Here is a 19,117-nt window from a genome sequence, read left to right as displayed (position 1 = left end):
GAACATAAGTAGTGCTTGTCGATTTTACGCTTACAATTTGTTACAGAAAATGCTCTTTTCTACTTTCTTTGTATTTGTGGTTTTGAAACGTTTACAAATCATATGCATGATCCTCTCGAACTACACTTGTTTTCCAAACCAATTATTGACAATTCTGTGTCTATATTTGTGGACCTTTTAGCAACTCAGTTTTTTCCATCTTTGTACGGAATCTGATTACAATTTTGAGTGGGGCATAACAAAACCAAATCTTGGAGAAGGGGGAAAATTCCTCACTGGCCAATTTTAGCATCAGGGGCCGGTTCATAGCTGTTTGTCTCAGGGTACTCTGTGGTGTTGTTTATTGCCTCCCTACGCTCATTCTGGCAGTATGCAGCTGCCGGGGACCGACCAGCACCAGTCGCAGGGGAGGGGCAGACGTAACTGTTTCCCCGGCTTGTGGCTGGCTGACTGCGGTGGTTTTTATCATAGACGGCGGACTGAATGCCCGTGGTACGCTCGCGCGGGGCAGCAGGGTAGTAGCTACAGACCATAGGAGACTCTACGGAGTTACAAACCGTCGCAATAGTGTCATGCTGGCCATAAGTGTTAGACAAGGTACGGTCAGGGTTAGTGGCAGGGGAGTTGTAGCAAGGTGTCTTATGGGAACGCTTAGCGACGCTGGCATTCTGTTGGTAGGCAGAGGACAGGGTGGCACCCGGGTTAGGCAGGATAGATGGGTGCTGGTAGCAGATTTTTACGGACTTATCGCCAGCGTTTTCTTTACAGCCATAAGTGTTAGACAGGGTACGCTCTGGGTTAGTGGCAGGGGAGTTGTAGCAACGTGCCTTACGGGAAAGTTTAGCGGCGCTGGCATTCTGTTGGTAGGCAGAGGACTTGGGTCCCGGGTTGGGGAGGATAGATGGGTGCTGGTAGCAGTTTTTGCCTGACTTATCGCCGCCGTTTTTACCATAACCATATGTGTTAGAATGGGCACTCTCTGGGTTAGTGGCAGGGGGGTTGTAGCAAGGTGCCTTACGGGAACGCTTAGCGACTTTGGCATTCTGTTGGTAGGCAGAGGACAGGGTGGCACCTGGTTTGGGGAGAATGATCGGGTGCTGGTAGCAGGTTTTGCCTGACTTATCACCACCGTTTTGACCATAGCCAGTTACGACTGCCCCTTCCGTGCTTGGTGTCTGACGGGGACGCTCGGCGCTGTACGGGCGGGACGGCACGGGGTGTGTCTGCGCGCGGGGGCGGCCTGGGTACGCTGCGCAAAGCTTTGCCTGTCCGTACGGGACGGCTTCTGACTGAGAAGAACCGGCCCTGCGCAAGTCAGGGTGGTCTTGGAAACCACCTTCAGCGTAAGGGCTGATTACTGATTCTGTCTCATTCAAGCTGTGGTGATCCTCGAAACGGCCTTCAGCGTACGGACTGATCACTGGCTCATCCAAGTTGCCAACTGGCCACTTAGAACAGACAAAGATCTCATCGTCATTGTGGGGCGAAGCTGCGCCGTTATCTGGAGCTTTGCGCCCGAGCCTACGCTTGATACACCTGACACAGAACAAAACCCCGGGCCCCACCGCAACAGCCGGTAACCAGATAATAGATGACAACACTATGTTCCATGTGCAGATGCCCCCTTCATAAGCATTATCAGTTTTACTGATGGTAAGTGGTGTAGTGTTGATGCCTGTGGGCACCGGTGATGTGCTCATGGTGGTTGAGAATGGTGTGGTGTTGATGAGTGAGGGTTCTGTAGCCTGGAGTGTTGTGCTTTCACTTGTCATGAAAACCACAGTGTCAGACCCAGTTTCCGAAGAAGCCGTACACGTGGTATTCCCAAAGGCCAAGGGCCCGGTAGTCTCAAGCCAAAGGGTGAAGCTGGATCTCCCCATGTAGTTAGAACACAGGCTGTGATTTCCTGAGTCCCCCAACAGGTTATCTGCTGGTCCATTACATTTCACCCAGCCCTCAGCCTTTAGGTCGGTCACCATTCTCACTGTTAGGTTGCCTGTCGGCAGAGTAGCGCGTGTTGTCGTGTTTGTGTCGTACGTTATGTCGTGTGTGTGTTGTGAGTCATTAGGGAAGGTCCAAGACACTTGTGGCAACTTCTCCCAATACACCCGGCCTACGACCGTGTACTTGTATGCGGGGTCGTGTTCGGCCTTCAGGATCTCCACCATTGGTGGGGGGCAGGGCAGGGTGTGGCTAGGAGAGACTGGCACGGGGAGGTTCCGCATCAGCGCCGAGGAGGGGCAGCTGTGGGTTGCCGGGAGTACTAGTGAAGACTTAACGCTCTTCTTAAACTTAAGGTGACCCCCCTTGTACTCGTAAAGCCAATCATTCACACACGTGCAGCGCGGACGGTTGGTTAAGTGAATTCTCTTCATCCACGGAAGCGCCCTGCCCTCCAACAAAATGGTGGCAATGCCGTTATCATGGACAATGAGATGGTGTGGAGAGGACTTGAACCATCCACCAGAAAGGAAGGTCAGCCTGTTTTCTGCAAGGTTCAGGCCATCCAATTTCGTGTTTGAGTGGAACGCACCGGCAGCAATGTGGGAGATTCTGTTACCCTTCAGGTTCAAGACCCCCAGCCGCTCAAGCCCATGGAACATCCCCACGCCGATCGACCGAAGTTTGTTCTCAACGGCGTGGACATGTGCTACGGACTTGATCGTCTGCAAGGTCCCGGGTGCTACGTTAGCGATAAGATTGGCACTTACGTCAAGCCACCACGGCTGCAACCCCCGGAAAGTGTCAGGCGACATCGTCAGGATTTGGTTGTCCACAAGGATGATGTGTGACAAGCTGGGCAACCCATCAAGGCAGCCACCCTGCAGCAGAACAATTTGTTATACAGTATATTGAAAGAGTTGGTATGCCAGCCAAGCTTTTTATTTTTAATGCGTTTTTCTTGTCGCTTTCCTGCCAAAAAGACTAGATTCGCACATACTCTATCCGTCTGGTCATGGCGTCACGTAACTTCACAACCGTCACCCGTTGACCGGGGCGTTTGCTGATTGGATGTCCGAAATTGTTCCTAAGATTTGACGACTCACAAACGAAAAGTCAATGTGATGGTCTAGTCATTTTTGTAGGAAAGCGACAGAGACAGTGTACGAATAAAGACCCTGACAGATGCATCGAAAACAAATTCAAGTACATCAAGCATGTATTTATATATTTATATATATGTTTTGTTTCATCCCACCTCCAGATGTGTCAGGTTGTTCTCCAACAGCAGCAGATACTTGAGGCTCTCCATCCCAGCAAACGTGCCGTTCTTCAGAGTCTGGACATTGCTCCGCCAGATGACCAGCTTAGATACCTGTGGTAACTTAGCAAACGCCCCTGCCTCTATTGTCGTTAGGTTACATCCCACAAACCACAACCTGCATTCTTCACCACATGGGATCTGAGACAGGATCTCTGCTTTGTCAGGGCCAAGCTTACCGACGTTGTTCTCAACAATCATGATGTCAGTTATGGATTGTGGAAGAGACCCCACCTTGGTAGGCCTTGTTTCGTTTGAGCAGACCTGACAAGATTGGAAAGCCTGGCCCAAAGAGACAGTGCCAAATGGGCCTTCGTAGCCGTAATACTCAAATGGGTCTTTGTTCCACTTGTACCGGTACACATCAATGTCATACCGGTACGCACGACCATCACTACGGCTGTCACCTACACCACACTTTGCCACGGGCACTTCGCGGCAGCTCTGCCAGCTACCGGCGTCGGCCCGCGGCACTAGTAGCTGCATGAGCAGCAACAACGAGACTTTTACCATAAGCTTCATCGCAAAGATCATTAATACACCATGTTATTGATAGCAAAGAACCACAACATGAGTGTTTATCTTACCATATGATCTTACAAAGTGTTTGTCCGCACCTGTAGGTTGACCTGGATAGCGCAGAACGCAGCTCCAGTGCAATGGCGCAACAGCGCTCTAACCCCACCTAACCTAGCAGCTTGTCACACCTTTTGATTGATTAAGTCTTGGTTATGTTGAGTAGTTCAGCCCAGTACAGCCGTTGGCCAATCAGCATCGTCGTAACAACGATCCCGCAAAATAGCAAAAGCATTCCCAGGAAAGAAATTTTCACGTATTGCATTCTTAACCACATATCGCTTAACAGTCGATGGACTAACAGAAGCATTTCCAGGAAAAACGCTACAGGCAGCATGCTTTACCAAGTATTAATCTACATAAACACAAAAAATAAACAAGACAAGGTGAAGGGCAACAGCTTATAAAAGCATAAACATTGAAACATAATACAGTTTCCAAATTTAAAACATCAGACACCATTTACCTTTAGCCTGTTGCAGGCTATCATTAACTTACGTCAATAGGGAATCAAAAGAAAATCGGAGTTTAAAGATCTTAGACTTAGAGTTTTTCTTACCACTCATAACTCCCTGACACGTGAGCGTGACAAGCACTTAGAAAGACTATAATCACGAAAACACAGACTGAAATAAAAACTTCTCCGTGCAGAAGTAGCTTATTTTATTAACCCTATATCTTAAATGCTAGCCAATTTGAAAGTTGATAAACAACTAATTTATACTGTGTCCGGGTGTTAACAAGGCGAAACTGTTTCTTGAGGGGTTGGAGCTGACGAACCATAAAATTAGCATAAATTATGAATGCTTGATGATAGAAATTACATAAAATGACCTAAGATCTTATAGATGATAAACAGGACGTGTCATTTAACATAAAAACCTGGTGTTTAAATTCCCTAAATTACGGAACTTTCCCAAAACGCCAGACACCTGTTGACATTGGCAACATGAAAATCTATAAATTTATCTCATTAATATGAAATCGTTTCCATGTATATCAAGGAAGAGTCGCCAAATTCGATTGTTCCAGCGTTAAGGCGCTATCCTACTAGATAAAAGTTGGCGCTGGCCTTAAAAGCCCCTTTATCCCATCTGAGAAGAGTTAATTATAATTGTGATATACGTGATATTTTAAGACTACATATTTATCAGTCATGTTTAAGTCATATAGTGTTACTCATAATATTGCTTTTTTGACGTCAGTGGTAAGATCCGTGACCTTATTACTTAATACCTTATTACGAGGCTTTAAAGTCACTTGTAGGTTTAGGAATAGATGTAACAGTCCAAAGGTTCTAAACGTTCTCAAACGTCAAATGATTGACTACCGTACTTAGGTCGCCACGGCGTTGCCGTCAGAAGCTGCCAGGTGGCTCTGCTTCACCACACAGGGTTGGACAAGTCCACTTGCCAGGGGCAACTAAAAGCACTACTCTGGCAAGTGCATATCCCCTGAACTTGCCCGATTAGGTTTGTAATTTTTACCTCCGTCATGGAGGTCATGTTTTCAGTAACGTTGTTCCACTTGTTTGTTTGTTTATGAACAGTATAAATCAGGAAGGTATGAATGATTCTAATGATATTTGGTTCGTGAATAGGGAGTAATCTCCAACAGACTTCTTTTGCAGGCTAAATAGTAGAAATCGGCATTAAAAAGGGGGTATAAGTGGCCAGAGAAGGTAGCCGGCCAGAGAAGCCCCATTTGCTTCTACTATTTATTCAGCCTGCAAAAGGAGTCTGGTGGAGACTAAAAAGGAAGGACCTAAACCTGGAAATTATTAGATTTTGGGCCTCCTTGGGGCTCTCCTAGATTTGAACTAAAGTAGCACTTCCGTTTTTTTTATAAATCTTCTGTTTTAAACATTCTATTGTCATGATTTTTCACATTTAAGTTAAACAACTGAATTTCTTGATTTTAAACTATATATAGTTTATATAGTTATAGCTAACCAGGGTACATAGGAATGCAACGGTACATTAATTATGCTAATTGGGGCCTCATTTACATAATTAATGAGGGAAGTTTATAACTGCTTACTGATTAACGATATGAATTTTGCATCTCATGACATATGTAACTTGAATGAAGGTAATTATTAGATATAGATTCTGCAACTCATTTGCATAATTAATGTTAAATTTCTCTAATATCTTACCGGAAAACGATGGAAATTTAATACTCGGGATGTTTGTTACTTAGGATGATAAACAAAGTTGTAACAAACGTACTTTTCACTAAAATTTATACACGCATCAAGATTATAACAATGACTATTGACACTTTCTAAAGCCATGATATAAAAAAAGTAATTTCTAGAAGCCCAAATAACTGAATTTTTTCTCTTTATTAGTAAATAGTTGATGTTTTGTCGTAATACATTCTTCTAAAGAAAACATATGAAACCTTGCGAACATGATTTAATGCAATTCAACATAATGTACGATAAAATGTTCACAGGGATTATTATTATCATTCTATAACAAATACGTAATGGGATAGATTTTGCTTATAGACACAATGTCAAAGCAGCTCAGTACTACAATCAATTCAGCATTCAATATAGTCCATCAAATATGAATAAGGACAAAGCAGGTACAATTATTCTTACAATTATAAGATTTGATGTGTTGAAAAGATTTAGCAGTATGTGTTAAAATGATGATGGACCTATATGCATAAAATCAAAAGCACTACAATTTTTCCTTAACATAAAGTCAGTGATAATCATACATGTTTATACAATATATTTACAATAATAGAATAATTTAATAAGTCGGCACTCATGCTGAGCATTAGAAAGGAAATTTTTTTAATCTTCTTTTTACAATCTATAGGTTTAACGCACCTAATCTTCTACTTTTGATTTACCTGGTCCTATGGCTTATTTGCATGTACCAAGAATCTTGTCAAAGTGCTCTGTTCGTCCTTCTTCCCTAGAGCTACTAGGGCCATTTGATGTACCATGTGTGCCTATCTCTGAGATAATTGACACATCTCCAAGGTCAGTCAGTTTATAGGCTGTCTGGTCTTTTTTTTTTGTCGATAGGTTCCGTTTCAGATAAGCCCTCCAATTTACAGTTCTCAGAAGACGGTATCTCTGTTTCTTTCTCATAGAGCGAACTATCAGAAAGTTTTTGTCTTGGCGTGGGCAATACTGCGTCAGCTGTCATCAAAGTGTCGGTTCCATAGTTTTCGTTTTCAAGTGCATTATTAAAGTCACTGCCATACACCGTCCTTTCGTGGTTGATATGTTCGCATTTAGAATTACTCACGGATGTGCCAGTCATATTATCATCTTTCATCTGGTGGTAGTCGTGGTTAGTTGGAATGTACTCTTTATCCTCATTGATTTTATCATACATATTTTCAGTCTTTTGTATTATATTACCCTTTTCCTCTGTCCCATCGCCGCAGATGGTGTTCTCGTCTTTTATTTCATTGTAGACGTGGCCTGAACAATCGTACACTTCATCCTCGTTGATTTGGTTGTACAAGTTGCCTTCGGGTTGACTATGGTCCTGGTTGCTCTCAGTCAAAGCATTCTCCTGTGTTTTGCTTTCATAGAACTGGTTACTTTGTAAAACTGACTTGAGCTGACTTGAACAGGCAAGGGCTTGTCCTTCGCGAGTTCTGTTTTTACGTCTCATTGCGAGGAAAACCAAAGCAAGGAAACCCACTAAAAGCAATAGAATTACGAATACAGAGAATGCTAGCAACAGAAGTTTGGAATACGCAATGATTGTCTCGTTGGGAGTCGTATTGGTCTGTACTAGAGAAAAATCAAGTAAACTGAACGTTGTTGTATCATTCCACCTTTGTGAGTGTAGCGTTACATTAGATGCCGTAGTTGTTACAGCGTTATTGTCAAGTCTATTTGAGGCAGTTACATTCACGAACATTTCAGTCGCTCCCAAGGTAACAACATTTAAGACATCGTCCCACCCAACACAGTTGGTGTCTTCTGCTTTCTCTATCGAAGACGCGTTAAAGAACGATGCAGCAAGCTCATGGACATCAGCGAGACCAAAACAGGGCACACTTGCCTTATGTCTGTTGCTGTCGCCCTTGTTGCTACGTCTAGTTGGAAAGGTATTGTTTTCACTTATTTCCGTAGTTACAACAATATTTAAACTTTCCAAACCAGAGAGACGTAAACGACACAAACCCTTCAACTTTAGATCTATCCCCCCGCCCTTATCCCATACCTTCAAACAGTGGTTTGGAAAAGACGAGTTCATGTTTTTCTCCCCGTCATACATGACAAAAGGAGGGTAAGCCGTAAATTGACCTAAACTTAAGCTTCTTCTGAGCGGTTGACACGAGTCCAGATTTTTCGGGACGTTTCGTGTCTTTGCTGAGGTTCTAAACCAGTCAATCGTGAATCTTTCGTCGACGGGCTCGTAGTTGATATGTAAAACCACGCCTGATACTTCAACTCTTATCCACTGCTTTATGTTGTTATAGCCACAGTTTTCAAGAACCACTTCCCAGCCCGATTTCACCACTCCCGAAACAAGACTCGGTCCACCAAGGACGACTTTGATAAGGTTCATCAGAGGTAGAAATACCTCACCGTGCAGACATACAAAGTCGTTATTACTGAGGTACACAAACTGCAATTTGGTCAAGAACTCAAACGCGTTTGGTGAAATAATTTGGATTTTGTTTTCACTCAGGAATAGAGTATTCAGCCTCTCTAGTCCTATAAACCACTCACGGCGTACTTCTCGCAACATATTACCCCTTAAATCTAAAGAAGTAAGCTCGACCAGATTCTGTAAACATGCGGGGTCAAGATTAGATATGTTATTATTGGAAATTGAAAGCTGGTAGAGGTTCGTATTGTTCCACCACCAGCCTTTATGAATGTGAGTCAACCTGTTGTTATCTAAATTCAAAAGTTCCAATCCGTTTAAGTCTTTGAAAGTAACATTTTCTATCTCAGTTATACCTGCATTGATGAGGAAAAGATTTTTTACGGTATAGGAGTCTATGAAACTGAGTTTTGTCGATGATAGTTTCCCGAGTTGAAAACCTTTTAACGCGAACAATTGTACCTCTGGGAAGAAACATCTTTCTACTGGTCTGCTGTCGAAAAACTTTGTTTTGTCTTCATTACATGAAACGCAAGCAGTCGTGAGACTGGCCAGGACTCCGCCGTACAGGTGAGGTTCAGTAGTGATGCCAACTTTGTTAACTGGCACGCAAGAAGTCAACGTTTTTATTCGGCACTTTGAAAAGCAGGTCTGATCTGCTGTAAGACAGACGACTGTAACTAAGACAAGAACAAAGTTGAACATAACTGGCTGTAAAAATCCACAAAACATTCTCAGGTTTGTTTTGCCACTTGAGGTATCAAAAGGAAAGAATTTTCTATTTTGATGTCAGTAATCTTTTTAAGTGACTCTTTAGGTAGATATGCTTTGAATTAGTAGATGGATGATGAAATAAAACAAAGAGCATGAAATGTACTACACGTATTAACCTACATGCATATATAAATATTTTACTAAAACGACGCTGAAATTAGTTTTGGGAACGCTACTAAAGTTATGTTCTGTTACCTCAGGCCTTGTTGAAGACTGTTCCAAAGTGCCAAACAAAACGTTGAACAGCCTCTCAAACGTCTAAGAAAGGCGACTGTAACGAGAGTTGAGTCACTCCTCGGACGGGTCGAGGCACCACCGAAAATAGTATAAACGTGGACAACAATAGCGGTCGAAGCTAACGGACTAGGCTGGCAAAACGGTGTCAATGGTAAAGCGTGTATCCGGGCAGCCGTACTGTCTGCACAGAAAAAAAAGACGCTTTCTGCTGACGGCTTTGGATAGTCTACAATATCTACTGCCAAGTCGCAGTTTCAGAAAGGGCTTTGCTGGTATCTGTCAAGACGAGGGAAGGTCTACAACAGATGAAGTTGAGTCAGGACGCTCTATTTATTTGCAAAGCTCAGACTAATATCATCAATAGTATTTTTTTCTGACCTTGTACACAGAACGTTCTAGTAAATTGATAGGCCTCGGCCATCCATATGCAGATGGACAAGGACGTGGACAACGTGGCCACAGTTTTACAGATGAAGCCCCTGTTACACATTCAGAACCTCCTCCCAACACTAACTGACCAAGGTTGGCTGAAGTTCGAGAGTATTTCGACCAGATTTTATGTCAAGCTTATCTTTCGATATTACGAATCTAATCAAAAATTAATACATTTAGTCAAATTGGAATGCCCCCAACTACTCCAGAACACCAACCAACCATGGCCACAACTCCCTTTTACACCAAAATATTTTAAACATTTGGAAACATTTGCTTAGAGCAGCCGAACAGTAGCCTTCCTCGCAAACACTAGCCGACATTGCTCCCGATATATTCCGGACTAATGATTAAGGGGCGCTTGGCTAGTCTTCGGGTGGCCAAATTCGTAAATATATACTGTGACAGAGGCGTCATAGTGGCTTTAGGCCTGCGTAAAACTGTATGTAAATTCACACCATGGATAACTTTTTCTAATTTAATTTTTTTGTGATTTCTTGGCTACATATGAGTTAGGCAAATACTTTTCTACCAGTTCTATTCATGGTTTTGTGTAAAAACGTTGGGAAGTGACCAACATAAACTGTACACCAAACCTCGAGCTTAATGTATTCCGAAACGCAGACGAATTTGGGGATGTTATTTTCGGTAGCATGATGTTATCTACTGACAGAGCCGCAGGAGCAGTTAATTTTCGTAAAAAATGTAGCAATTTCCTGGGTATAGATGAATATCCACATGCCCAATGTTTACATTATGTTTCTGCAGATTACTTTTTTTATAAAAAAAGGGACGCTGGTAAAGCTACAGCATCTTAGACGGCCTAACGTTATTAATGCTATTAATCAACCTTACAGCTACGGTGTATTATATAGGATAAAGATGCTAATTTTGGATGTTAAAGATTTCAATTTTCAATTTTTTCTAGCAGGCCTGAGTGATTTATTTTGTTGCCATTTCAAGAGTTGATAGGTCTGTACTGTTGCTAGGAGAAAATGACGTCTGCAATCTAAAGACCTTTGCTGTGTCATTGACAACGTAGTTGATGCTATCGGAAGGGTCAAACTAAAATCACATCCAGTTGCTTGATTAACTGTTTTAATGATAAAATCTCTGTTCTTGACTGTACTATCACGAAATCTTGCCATGCTTGTTTACTTCAAATGTAATTCAAGGAACTCTAGTATATTTGAGAATTTCTCTTTACACATATATTTTTTGTAAAAACGTAGAACGAATAATTTGGTCTTGCATATTCTGAGGTTAATTGGTCTGTACGGTTGTCATAGCAACGTGACGTCTGTATCTAGTTTAGACCGGCGCATCCATCTCCCCTCCTGGCTTCTTTTCTGCCTGAGCCAGCGTATTGAATATATAGGTTATTAAAAAGGTCAATGATGGTAGTAAAGTAAGCATTCATAAAATTATTAACAATTATATCTTAAACAGCACTTGTGACATAACACTCTTCAAGGCAAGGATGTTTGCACACTCTAAACTTTGGTTTTAGAAATAACTGTTCTACATATAGTAACGTGCAAGTTCGAATTTTTGCATGATTGTACATTAAAAACGGCGTTTCCTCATTGTTCTCATCATATTTAGCTTGATTTGCATATTAAAGACATCTGAAGTTTTGAAAAATGTTGTGTTTATCTCCACTAGTTTTCAATAAAACATTGCCACACAACAAAAAAGACCCAGATAGTTACAGCAACCCTAACACCATCCCATCTCACAAGACCTGCATGCAGCTGGCAGCCATTATACAAGGGCCTTTAGGTTCCAAATTTGAAGTATTTCAACAGAGACCTTCCTCTGTCAAGCTTGAAAATTTGTTTCAAAAACTCACATCTGTATTCACAAATTGTATTGTTTTGCAGGTTCAGATATTAATTGGTCTGCGCCGTTACTATGGCAACATGACGTCTGTTCCATTTTACGCCCACACGGGTTTTCCAACGTGACATTTCATGTTCAAAACTAATCAATTGTGTTATCAATTATGACGGCTCTCCGTCCTTGCAAAAGAACAAGCACCAGGGCAGCGCACATAACATTTATTTTGAATCCATTAACACGTGATATGACATTTTAATATTTTTCTGCACACGATTCCTATGTAGTTGTAATTATGACAATAACTCGACCGAGATCTGCTGACCGCTTTTCTCTGTATGCTGCATATAGTAAAATAGATGATTTTAGATAAACGTACGATTGACTGATTTATAACACAACAAGATATCAACAACAATAAATTAAATGATATCAATTAAGAAAATTGTTCACATATATATACAACATACGAGAACGGACTCTGCCTGTGTGTAAATTCTCTGCCTCTTTATATATTTTACGCCACTAATGTTGTGTGTCCGACGTGTTCAAATTGGTAACATTAACCGTATCTAGAGAGGGGGGGGCTAAAAGTGCCAACTTTGATGTCTGATAACGTCCGAACGGCTTCCGCTAGAACCACCAAATTTGGTGACTTTACTAAAATATTGTTGGAAAAATTAAGTAGGAATTTCAGTAGAATATGACAATGATTTTCGGTTACCTGGCAACCGTTTCTGACGGGCATTTTTTTGCTAAATTTAGTAATTTTCGTTTCAACAATAGAATTTTATGGGTTTTATGTCAAGTTACACATGCTTTCTAACATTAACAATATGTCATGTAATTTTATGTAAATATCATAATTAAAATACATAATTTATTATAATTTGATGACGTCACTGGCCAAAATCCAAGATGGCAGACCACATCATTAGATCAGGTATAAACAGGTTATTTTCCTTAAAATTTCATCACTTAGTCTAGTTATATTTCTTTTTCCAAAAATGTTCATATGAACGTCTTCAGTCTATTTTCAATGTATTTTAGGCTTTATTTTGAAAAAAAAAAATGTGCTCTTCGTGGACTCGCCAGGGTCAGTGAAGATTCCTAGTTTAGACATCTAAAGCAGCGGGGAAGACATCGACTGACTCATGTCTTAAAAATTTCAGTGAACAGTTGAGCTCATGTATATGTATGGATTTATTGATATTTATGATATATTTTCCGTATTAACCTTTCTCTAGCGTCTGTAGTCATAAAAATCGACGCTAATAATACCTCGGTTCATTTTTTTCAATGAAAGTAATCTTAATGTTGTCAAAATTTGGTAAAAGTGATTTTATTTATGTGTGATTGTGCATTTGTACATTTTATTATTTTGATGTGTTTATTAACCATGGATTTTATATTACGAAGTTGATTTCTCAAGCAATATAGTAATATACGTAATGCATTTTACAAAGCCTCAGAAAGGAGACTACCATGTTGATATAAATAAGACTTTCAGCTGAATAGTCAGATTAGCATCCTGGACAGTCTGTAGTCATTAACTCACCTGTAGTCATACCTCACTCACAATCTTTTCTCATGTATGTAATCCTGATGTTATCAAGACTTGATAGTAGCATTTCATACATGGTTTTAGATACTATAGTACAATGAGATTACAAAAATGATGTTTTATTGCATTTTTGCCCTTGTACATCATTGCTACTGCCATAAAGGCAAACCTGCATGATATTTCTCAAAGGTAGAGACTCTTAGCTTTCTATTGATGTATAACATATTGGGGGTATTGTGGAGAAAAGGAAACAAAAATTAAGAAAATATAATATGCGCCATATATCTTTTCACTAAATATTGCTCGAGAGTGTTAGGATCTATTTGCAGCAGACAAATCTCCAGGTAACAGTAGTCATCTGAAAATAACCTTACTTTGAATCAAGCATATCTGATAAGTTATTTGTAAAGAAATATACGACAGTAGTGCCCCCATATTGGTTCCTTGTGGAACCAGTGGCGCTAAACTTACTTGAATCGGCGCCCTTTCTTATTATGTTTATGTTTATTAGGAATCTCCATTGGTAATACAATGTTTGTTTACTAGTCTTCCTGGAGTCCTTTAACATTACATTTAAAGGATGAAATCTTCGACCTCTACTGCCTGTCCCATATGGTCAGGACAGGTATAAACCAAATCGTCTACATTGATTACATTACACGGGCTGACTGACAAATCCTTTGTTGCTAGTTATTTAAATTCAAAATACATATTGTCTTAGACTTGATTAACCAAAGCAATCAGATGGATGAAGTTTGCTAACTTACATTGACATGCGTTTTTTTAAAGCTGTCACAGTTTGCCCACAACTTGAATTTCTTGGCAGTCGCCATGGCTCAACATTAAAAATGCGAGCTCAGCCTCTCACTGAAGTACGTCCTGTAAAAGAGATAAAAGAAGCCCGATCATTATAATGTCATGAACAAGAATCAGTATTGTACGACAACAAATATAAATCATTATATGTCGTTCGATTATAATAAGTACCTGGAACCACTTGGCATATGTAGGAATGCTGTTCGAAGCAGTTTGCGTCATTCCATTTGTCTTTCCATCCCCGGTTGTCGGTAGAGGAACGGTAGTGAACGCAGTCCTCCATGTAGTGTTCGTTGTCTGGTTGTTCGGTAGCCCAATGTGTGTAGGTCTCCAGTGCGGAGCCATCGATCCACTTAAAGCTTCCTTCTTTGCGTCGATCATGAAGGCCAAACCAGAAGCAGGATTTGTCGTTTACGGTGTTCTTGAGGAAGATGAGGAAGGCGTCTGTTGCAGCGTCTCGGGGCATGGCGAGGGTGCCGCCCTCTTGACGGCAACGCCGGGCAGACTCAAGAAACTTTGCCCGAGCGTCGATCGCCTTGTAGCAGATCCCACGCCACTCATTGTAGCCTTTGGGGCAATAAGCTGCAAAGCACATTTAAAAATCAAGGATATAGAAACAGAATAAAAAAGATATAATGAAGATTTTACATTGCTTTATGGCCTAGTAAGAAACATCTTTTTTCATTAATAATAATAAATACTTTCGGTTTCTGATGAACGTTCTTCCTTACCTAAAATGGCTAAGTCTGAATCGCGTAATTAAGGTGATAAAAGCGAGTAATCAGAACGTGACGTAATAAATTACACAGCTAAATGTCAATTTAGCTAAATTATTAGTAAATGTTTTAAATCAATGATAGTCACAATACACATAACCCTTATTCCACTCAGGTGGCCCAAAGGGACCCATGATCCCCTGAGGCCCATTCTGTCCTGGTGGTCTATCTTTACCTTTGGCGCCAGCCGGCCCCATGGGTACCGTTAGTCCCGGTGTTCCAGCAGGTCCAGGTGGCCCAACAGGTCCCGTTTTTCCTGGAGGTCCGGCAGACCCTGGTGGCCCCATGGGTCCTTGCTCTCCTGGCGGTCCTGGTGGCCCAGCAGGTCCAGGCGGCCCGATGGGTCCTGTTCCTCCTGGACTTCCTGCAGACCCAGATGGTCCCATGGGCCCCGTTTCGCCTGGTGGCCCGACAAACCCATCCGGCCCAATGGGCCCCATCTCTACCACTTTTACATTAACTGTATTTATATAGAAAGAAAAAAACGACTTTCTGTAATTATTTTTCAAAATTCTCATGATCTAAACATCACAATCTGTAATTTGTAAACAAGGACGAATCCAACCTGCAAAGTATGCCAGTAGTATGATGTTCACGAGGATGATCACAAAGACCACTGAAAATGCAATCCACAGCTTCTTTACTTGGCTTGAACTGCCTAATCCATCTCCGTCCGCCTCGTTGTCAGTATCCTCATAATTGGCATCTGGTTAGATTTTTTAAGAACACAAAATACATAGTTGATATGTAGTTTATTAAATAATTTATCGGAAAGGAGGTTGTCCTAAACTAATCATGATGTAATCTATTTATCTTATTGGAAAATGGCGTTGGGCAATTGTAGGTCCGGATGTATACTCGCTGTTAAGTCGTATTTGTCATTTAAGTGCCAAAAGTGGTACATGATAATATCTAATATCAGATGAAAAATGATGATACTATTCGACTATAAATGTATTACTAATAACTAGTAATACTCTATTCGTACCAGTGAGAGAGTAAAAAAAATATCATTTTTAAGAATTTCTAATGAAATAACGAATAAAGTATTTACCATCTATGGAGTCATACGTAGGGTTGGGTGTATTTGCGACTGCGTCCGCGAGTCCGGAATAGTCCGTCTCAGATTGCTGCGTGGGTGTGGTTTCTAACAAAAAATATAATAAAAGAATCATTCTAAATCCATGGCAGACTAGAAATGGCAAAATTGAAAGGAAACCTTGGCAGATAGCATAGAGAACTACTATAAGTAGTACCAACTGACTACAGAAGTACTGACATTTTAGAATGTGTACAATTATGTTAATGTTTGTTTCATTTGGTGTGGCGTAATGTTTTTGACTTAACCGTTGATATGGACTTTTCCCGTAAACTCAAAAGTATACAGCAAAAGCGTCGTCTATGATAGAATATTTAGATCTGCTAAGAATTCTGTTGCTCACAGTCGAGAGAACGTCAGAACATGACGTTAGTCAAGCAATGCGGCATCTTGGATCGTCAACCTTGAATGTACTAGCTTAGAAACAAATAAAATGAAATAAAACTATGTGAGAAATTAAACATGATTCATTAAATTTGTGCAACACTTTTTGTTTTCACCTCTGCCTAGTCTATAAACCTCAAACTATGGACTTACTAAAACAATATACCTCAAAATGACATACATGATATGATATGAATTGAAATATTTCTCTGTTGAACAAAGAAATTGTAATTCACCAAATAAACGTGTCGTTTGGAAAGACAAAAAAAAATCAAATAATGAGCACCAACCGGTGTTACAAGCCCGAGGCTTGTCCTGCTGCCGTCTCTCCATGTTGCGACTAGTAAGGATTCCGTTCGTGAAAAAGCACATGCAAACCAAACCCAGCAAGGGGCAACAAATATGTGGGCGTTCTGCATGCAGGAGATTTGTCTCTAGTGAAGATTACACGTCATTGCATTAAGGGATTAGGTGATTGTTACATTCCGTATTGTTTAATTTCAAATGTGATCCATTTTTTACCTGTTATCTTTGTTTTTGAAACACCCATTGTTTTTTTTTTTACCTTTTTGTTATTTGTATTTGTTTGCATTCTTCTCTGTCAGCAGTGAGACTAAAATTTGCAATTTGCTAGAGATTTCCACGACAGTAAGACGCAACTAAAAGTTGTCAATCAGAGGTCAAGGCTATGTTATTGTGAAATGTAATCTGAACAAGAGACAAATCTTGTCAAGAGAACGCCCACATTGTCTGAGGGGGTGTGAACGTTTTACCCGTTTATTAAATAAAAGCCTGACTAGTCGCATCAAGCCGGGACCACAGCAGAGTTAACTCAGGCTAATAGGTTTCCATAATTTGATGACATCTTTTTTCCCGTCTTTGCAATAACAAGTTTTAATTTTTTTTTATTACATTTCAACAGAGTAAGAACGCTGAAGTGCGACTTTTAGGGTAGTAATTTTCCACAAACAAAAAAGTCATAACCTGAACCAGACGTCTATCACCATGGTAACAGGTTGTTGTAGGTTTCTAAGGTTAGACCAGGTGAAGGTAAACAGTATGCCTTTTTCTATGGAAATGATACCTTTCTATTTCTATTAAATAAATTCATAGTATATCCAATGTGTGATTTTGGTACTGATATTTATCCGGCTCATAAATTCGTAAGATTACACACACATTTAGTGAATGTTACTAAAACAACAATATTGGGGTATAATCATTGCGGATTTTATCACATTTGGACAATTTCTCAAAGAAAAGATCTACCGTTGAGACTTGCTCAAGGAAGCCCCGCGCGGAACCAGGGTAATCTGATACCCTTCCTTAGAGTGGAAAATTTACTCTAGAAACTGACCACCATGAGAATCCTTAGGGAAATAACGACTAAAATATTTACCATCTTTCGAGGCATACACAGGGTTGGGTGTGTTGGGTGAGTCCGCAACTGTCGTACTGTAGCCCTCATCAGACTGCTGCGTAGGTGTCTTATCTGACAAAAAATTATAAAATATTAATTGAAAATCCATGGAAGACTAGAAAATCAAAATCAGAAGAAAGCCTTAGGAAATATGTCATTATACAACATGTCATTTTCGCAGATGACTACACTAACGTGTGTTTTGAACGCCCCCTCCCCTTATTAATGCTTACCTTAAAAAAACGCAAATGATGTCAAGAGGTATAAATGTCGTTCTTCTAGAATATTCTGATGTTTACCCAAACTTTATTCCAAAGGGATTACGTTAGACAACACTATGTTCCAACAGTAATACTACGTGACGGATGAAAAAAGATTTCATTAAATCTGTAAAATACTTATCAAACTAAATCTCAAACTATAGGCTTACCCCAAAATATGACATATTGGATATGTTATGAGTTGAAATATTTAGCACGTTAGCGTCCTTTCTAAGTTGGGCGAACAAATTGTACAACTCCAAGGATAACCAAGTCATTTGCAAAGACAAAAAGATATATATGTTTTCAAATAATGATCACCCACCGGTGTTACGAGCCGGTGGCTTGTCTTGCTGCTCCATGATTCGACTTGTCAGGCTTCCGTTCGTGAAAAAGAAGCATGCCAAAGGACAACAAATACAGTAAGTGGGCGTTGAGAGATTTGTCTATAGTGAAGATTATATGACATTGCATTAAAGGATTAGGTTATTGTTTAATTCAGTATTATTCAATTTCACACATTAATCCATTTCTTACCTGGTATCTCTTTCTTTATCATCCATCTGTTTTGTTTGTTATTGATTGTAATCTTCTCTGTGAGACTAAAATTTGTAAGTTGCTAGAAATTTGTACCAGAATCAGACGAAACTATAAGTTTTCAATCAGTTTATCATTCAAGGCTGTTATTGCGAAATTTAATCTGAACAAGAGACAAATCTTATCAAGCGAACGCCCACATTGTCTGAGGGGGTGTGAGCGTTCATCTCCTTTGAAAGCCTGACTAGTCACATCAAGCCGGGACCACAACAGAGTAGGAGCACTCACAGGTTTCATAATTTGATAAAATCTTTTTTTTCTCTTTGCAAATAATAAGTTTTATTTTTTGTTACATTTTAATTGAGTAAGAACCGGCTTACGTATTTAATTGTGTTTACCTTCTTAGAAGGAAAACTTTTTTGCTAATTTTCTCCTTCTTCTTCTTCTTCTGTTCGAAACAAATAAAGTCAATGACCTGAATCAGACGTCTGTCACCATGGTAACAGGTTGCTGTAGGTTTGTTGGGTTAGACAAGGTGAAGGT

The 19,117-nt window shown here is 40.3% G+C and overlaps 2 protein-coding genes across 2 annotated transcripts; both read right to left on the bottom strand.

The window, feature by feature from the left end:
• Positions 1-272: 272 nt before the first annotated feature.
• LOC109472580 lies at positions 273-3,784 on the bottom strand. The gene is made up of 3 exons (XM_019772365.1): positions 3,200-3,784; positions 976-2,822; positions 273-699 (listed from the first exon to the last, which is right to left on the bottom strand). The coding sequence occupies exons 1-3, from the start codon at positions 3,782-3,784 to the stop codon at positions 273-275; spliced, it is 2,859 nt and encodes a 952-aa protein (XP_019627924.1).
• Positions 3,785-14,124: 10,340 nt separating this feature from the next.
• LOC109472579 (collectin-12-like) lies at positions 14,125-18,399 on the bottom strand. The gene is made up of 6 exons (XM_019772364.1): positions 18,363-18,399; positions 17,757-17,849; positions 15,929-16,021; positions 15,050-15,334; positions 14,491-14,680; positions 14,125-14,161 (listed from the first exon to the last, which is right to left on the bottom strand). The coding sequence occupies exons 1-6, from the start codon at positions 18,397-18,399 to the stop codon at positions 14,125-14,127; spliced, it is 735 nt and encodes a 244-aa protein (XP_019627923.1).
• Between the last annotated feature and the right edge of the window lie 718 nt (positions 18,400-19,117).

Source organism: Branchiostoma belcheri, unplaced genomic scaffold (assembly GCF_001625305.1).
Source record: "Branchiostoma belcheri isolate BF01 breed outbred unplaced genomic scaffold, Haploidv18h27 scaffold28, whole genome shotgun sequence".
Taxonomy (NCBI): Eukaryota; Metazoa; Chordata; class Leptocardii; order Amphioxiformes; family Branchiostomatidae; genus Branchiostoma; species Branchiostoma belcheri.
Note: the sequence above shows the minus strand (reverse complement) of the source record. Positions and strands in the feature narration are given on the sequence as shown.

Bases quoted from the DNA above. Each gene is read 5' to 3' on its own strand.
- LOC109472580 (XM_019772365.1), bottom strand. From the start codon at position 3,784: ATGAAGCTTATGGTAAAAGTCTCGTTGTTGCTGCTCATGCAGCTACTA. The intron at 2,823-3,199 runs GTGGGATGAAAC...GTTCTGCTGCAG, and splicing joins ACAACCTGACACATCTGGAG to GGTGGCTGCCTTGATGGGTT. The intron at 700-975 runs TGCCCATTCTAA...CCTGCCTAACCC, and splicing joins CCTGCCACTAACCCAGAGAG to GGGTGCCACCCTGTCCTCTG.
- LOC109472579 (XM_019772364.1), bottom strand. From the start codon at position 18,399: ATGGAGCAGCAAGACAAGCCACCGGCTCGTAACACCG. The intron at 16,022-17,756 runs GTAAATATTTTA...ATTTTTTGTTAG, and splicing joins TGTGTATGCCTCGAAAGATG to AAACCACACCCACGCAGCAA. The intron at 14,162-14,490 runs GTTTGGCCTTCA...TCTCTTTTACAG, and splicing joins AACGACAAATCCTGCTTCTG to GACGTACTTCAGTGAGAGGC.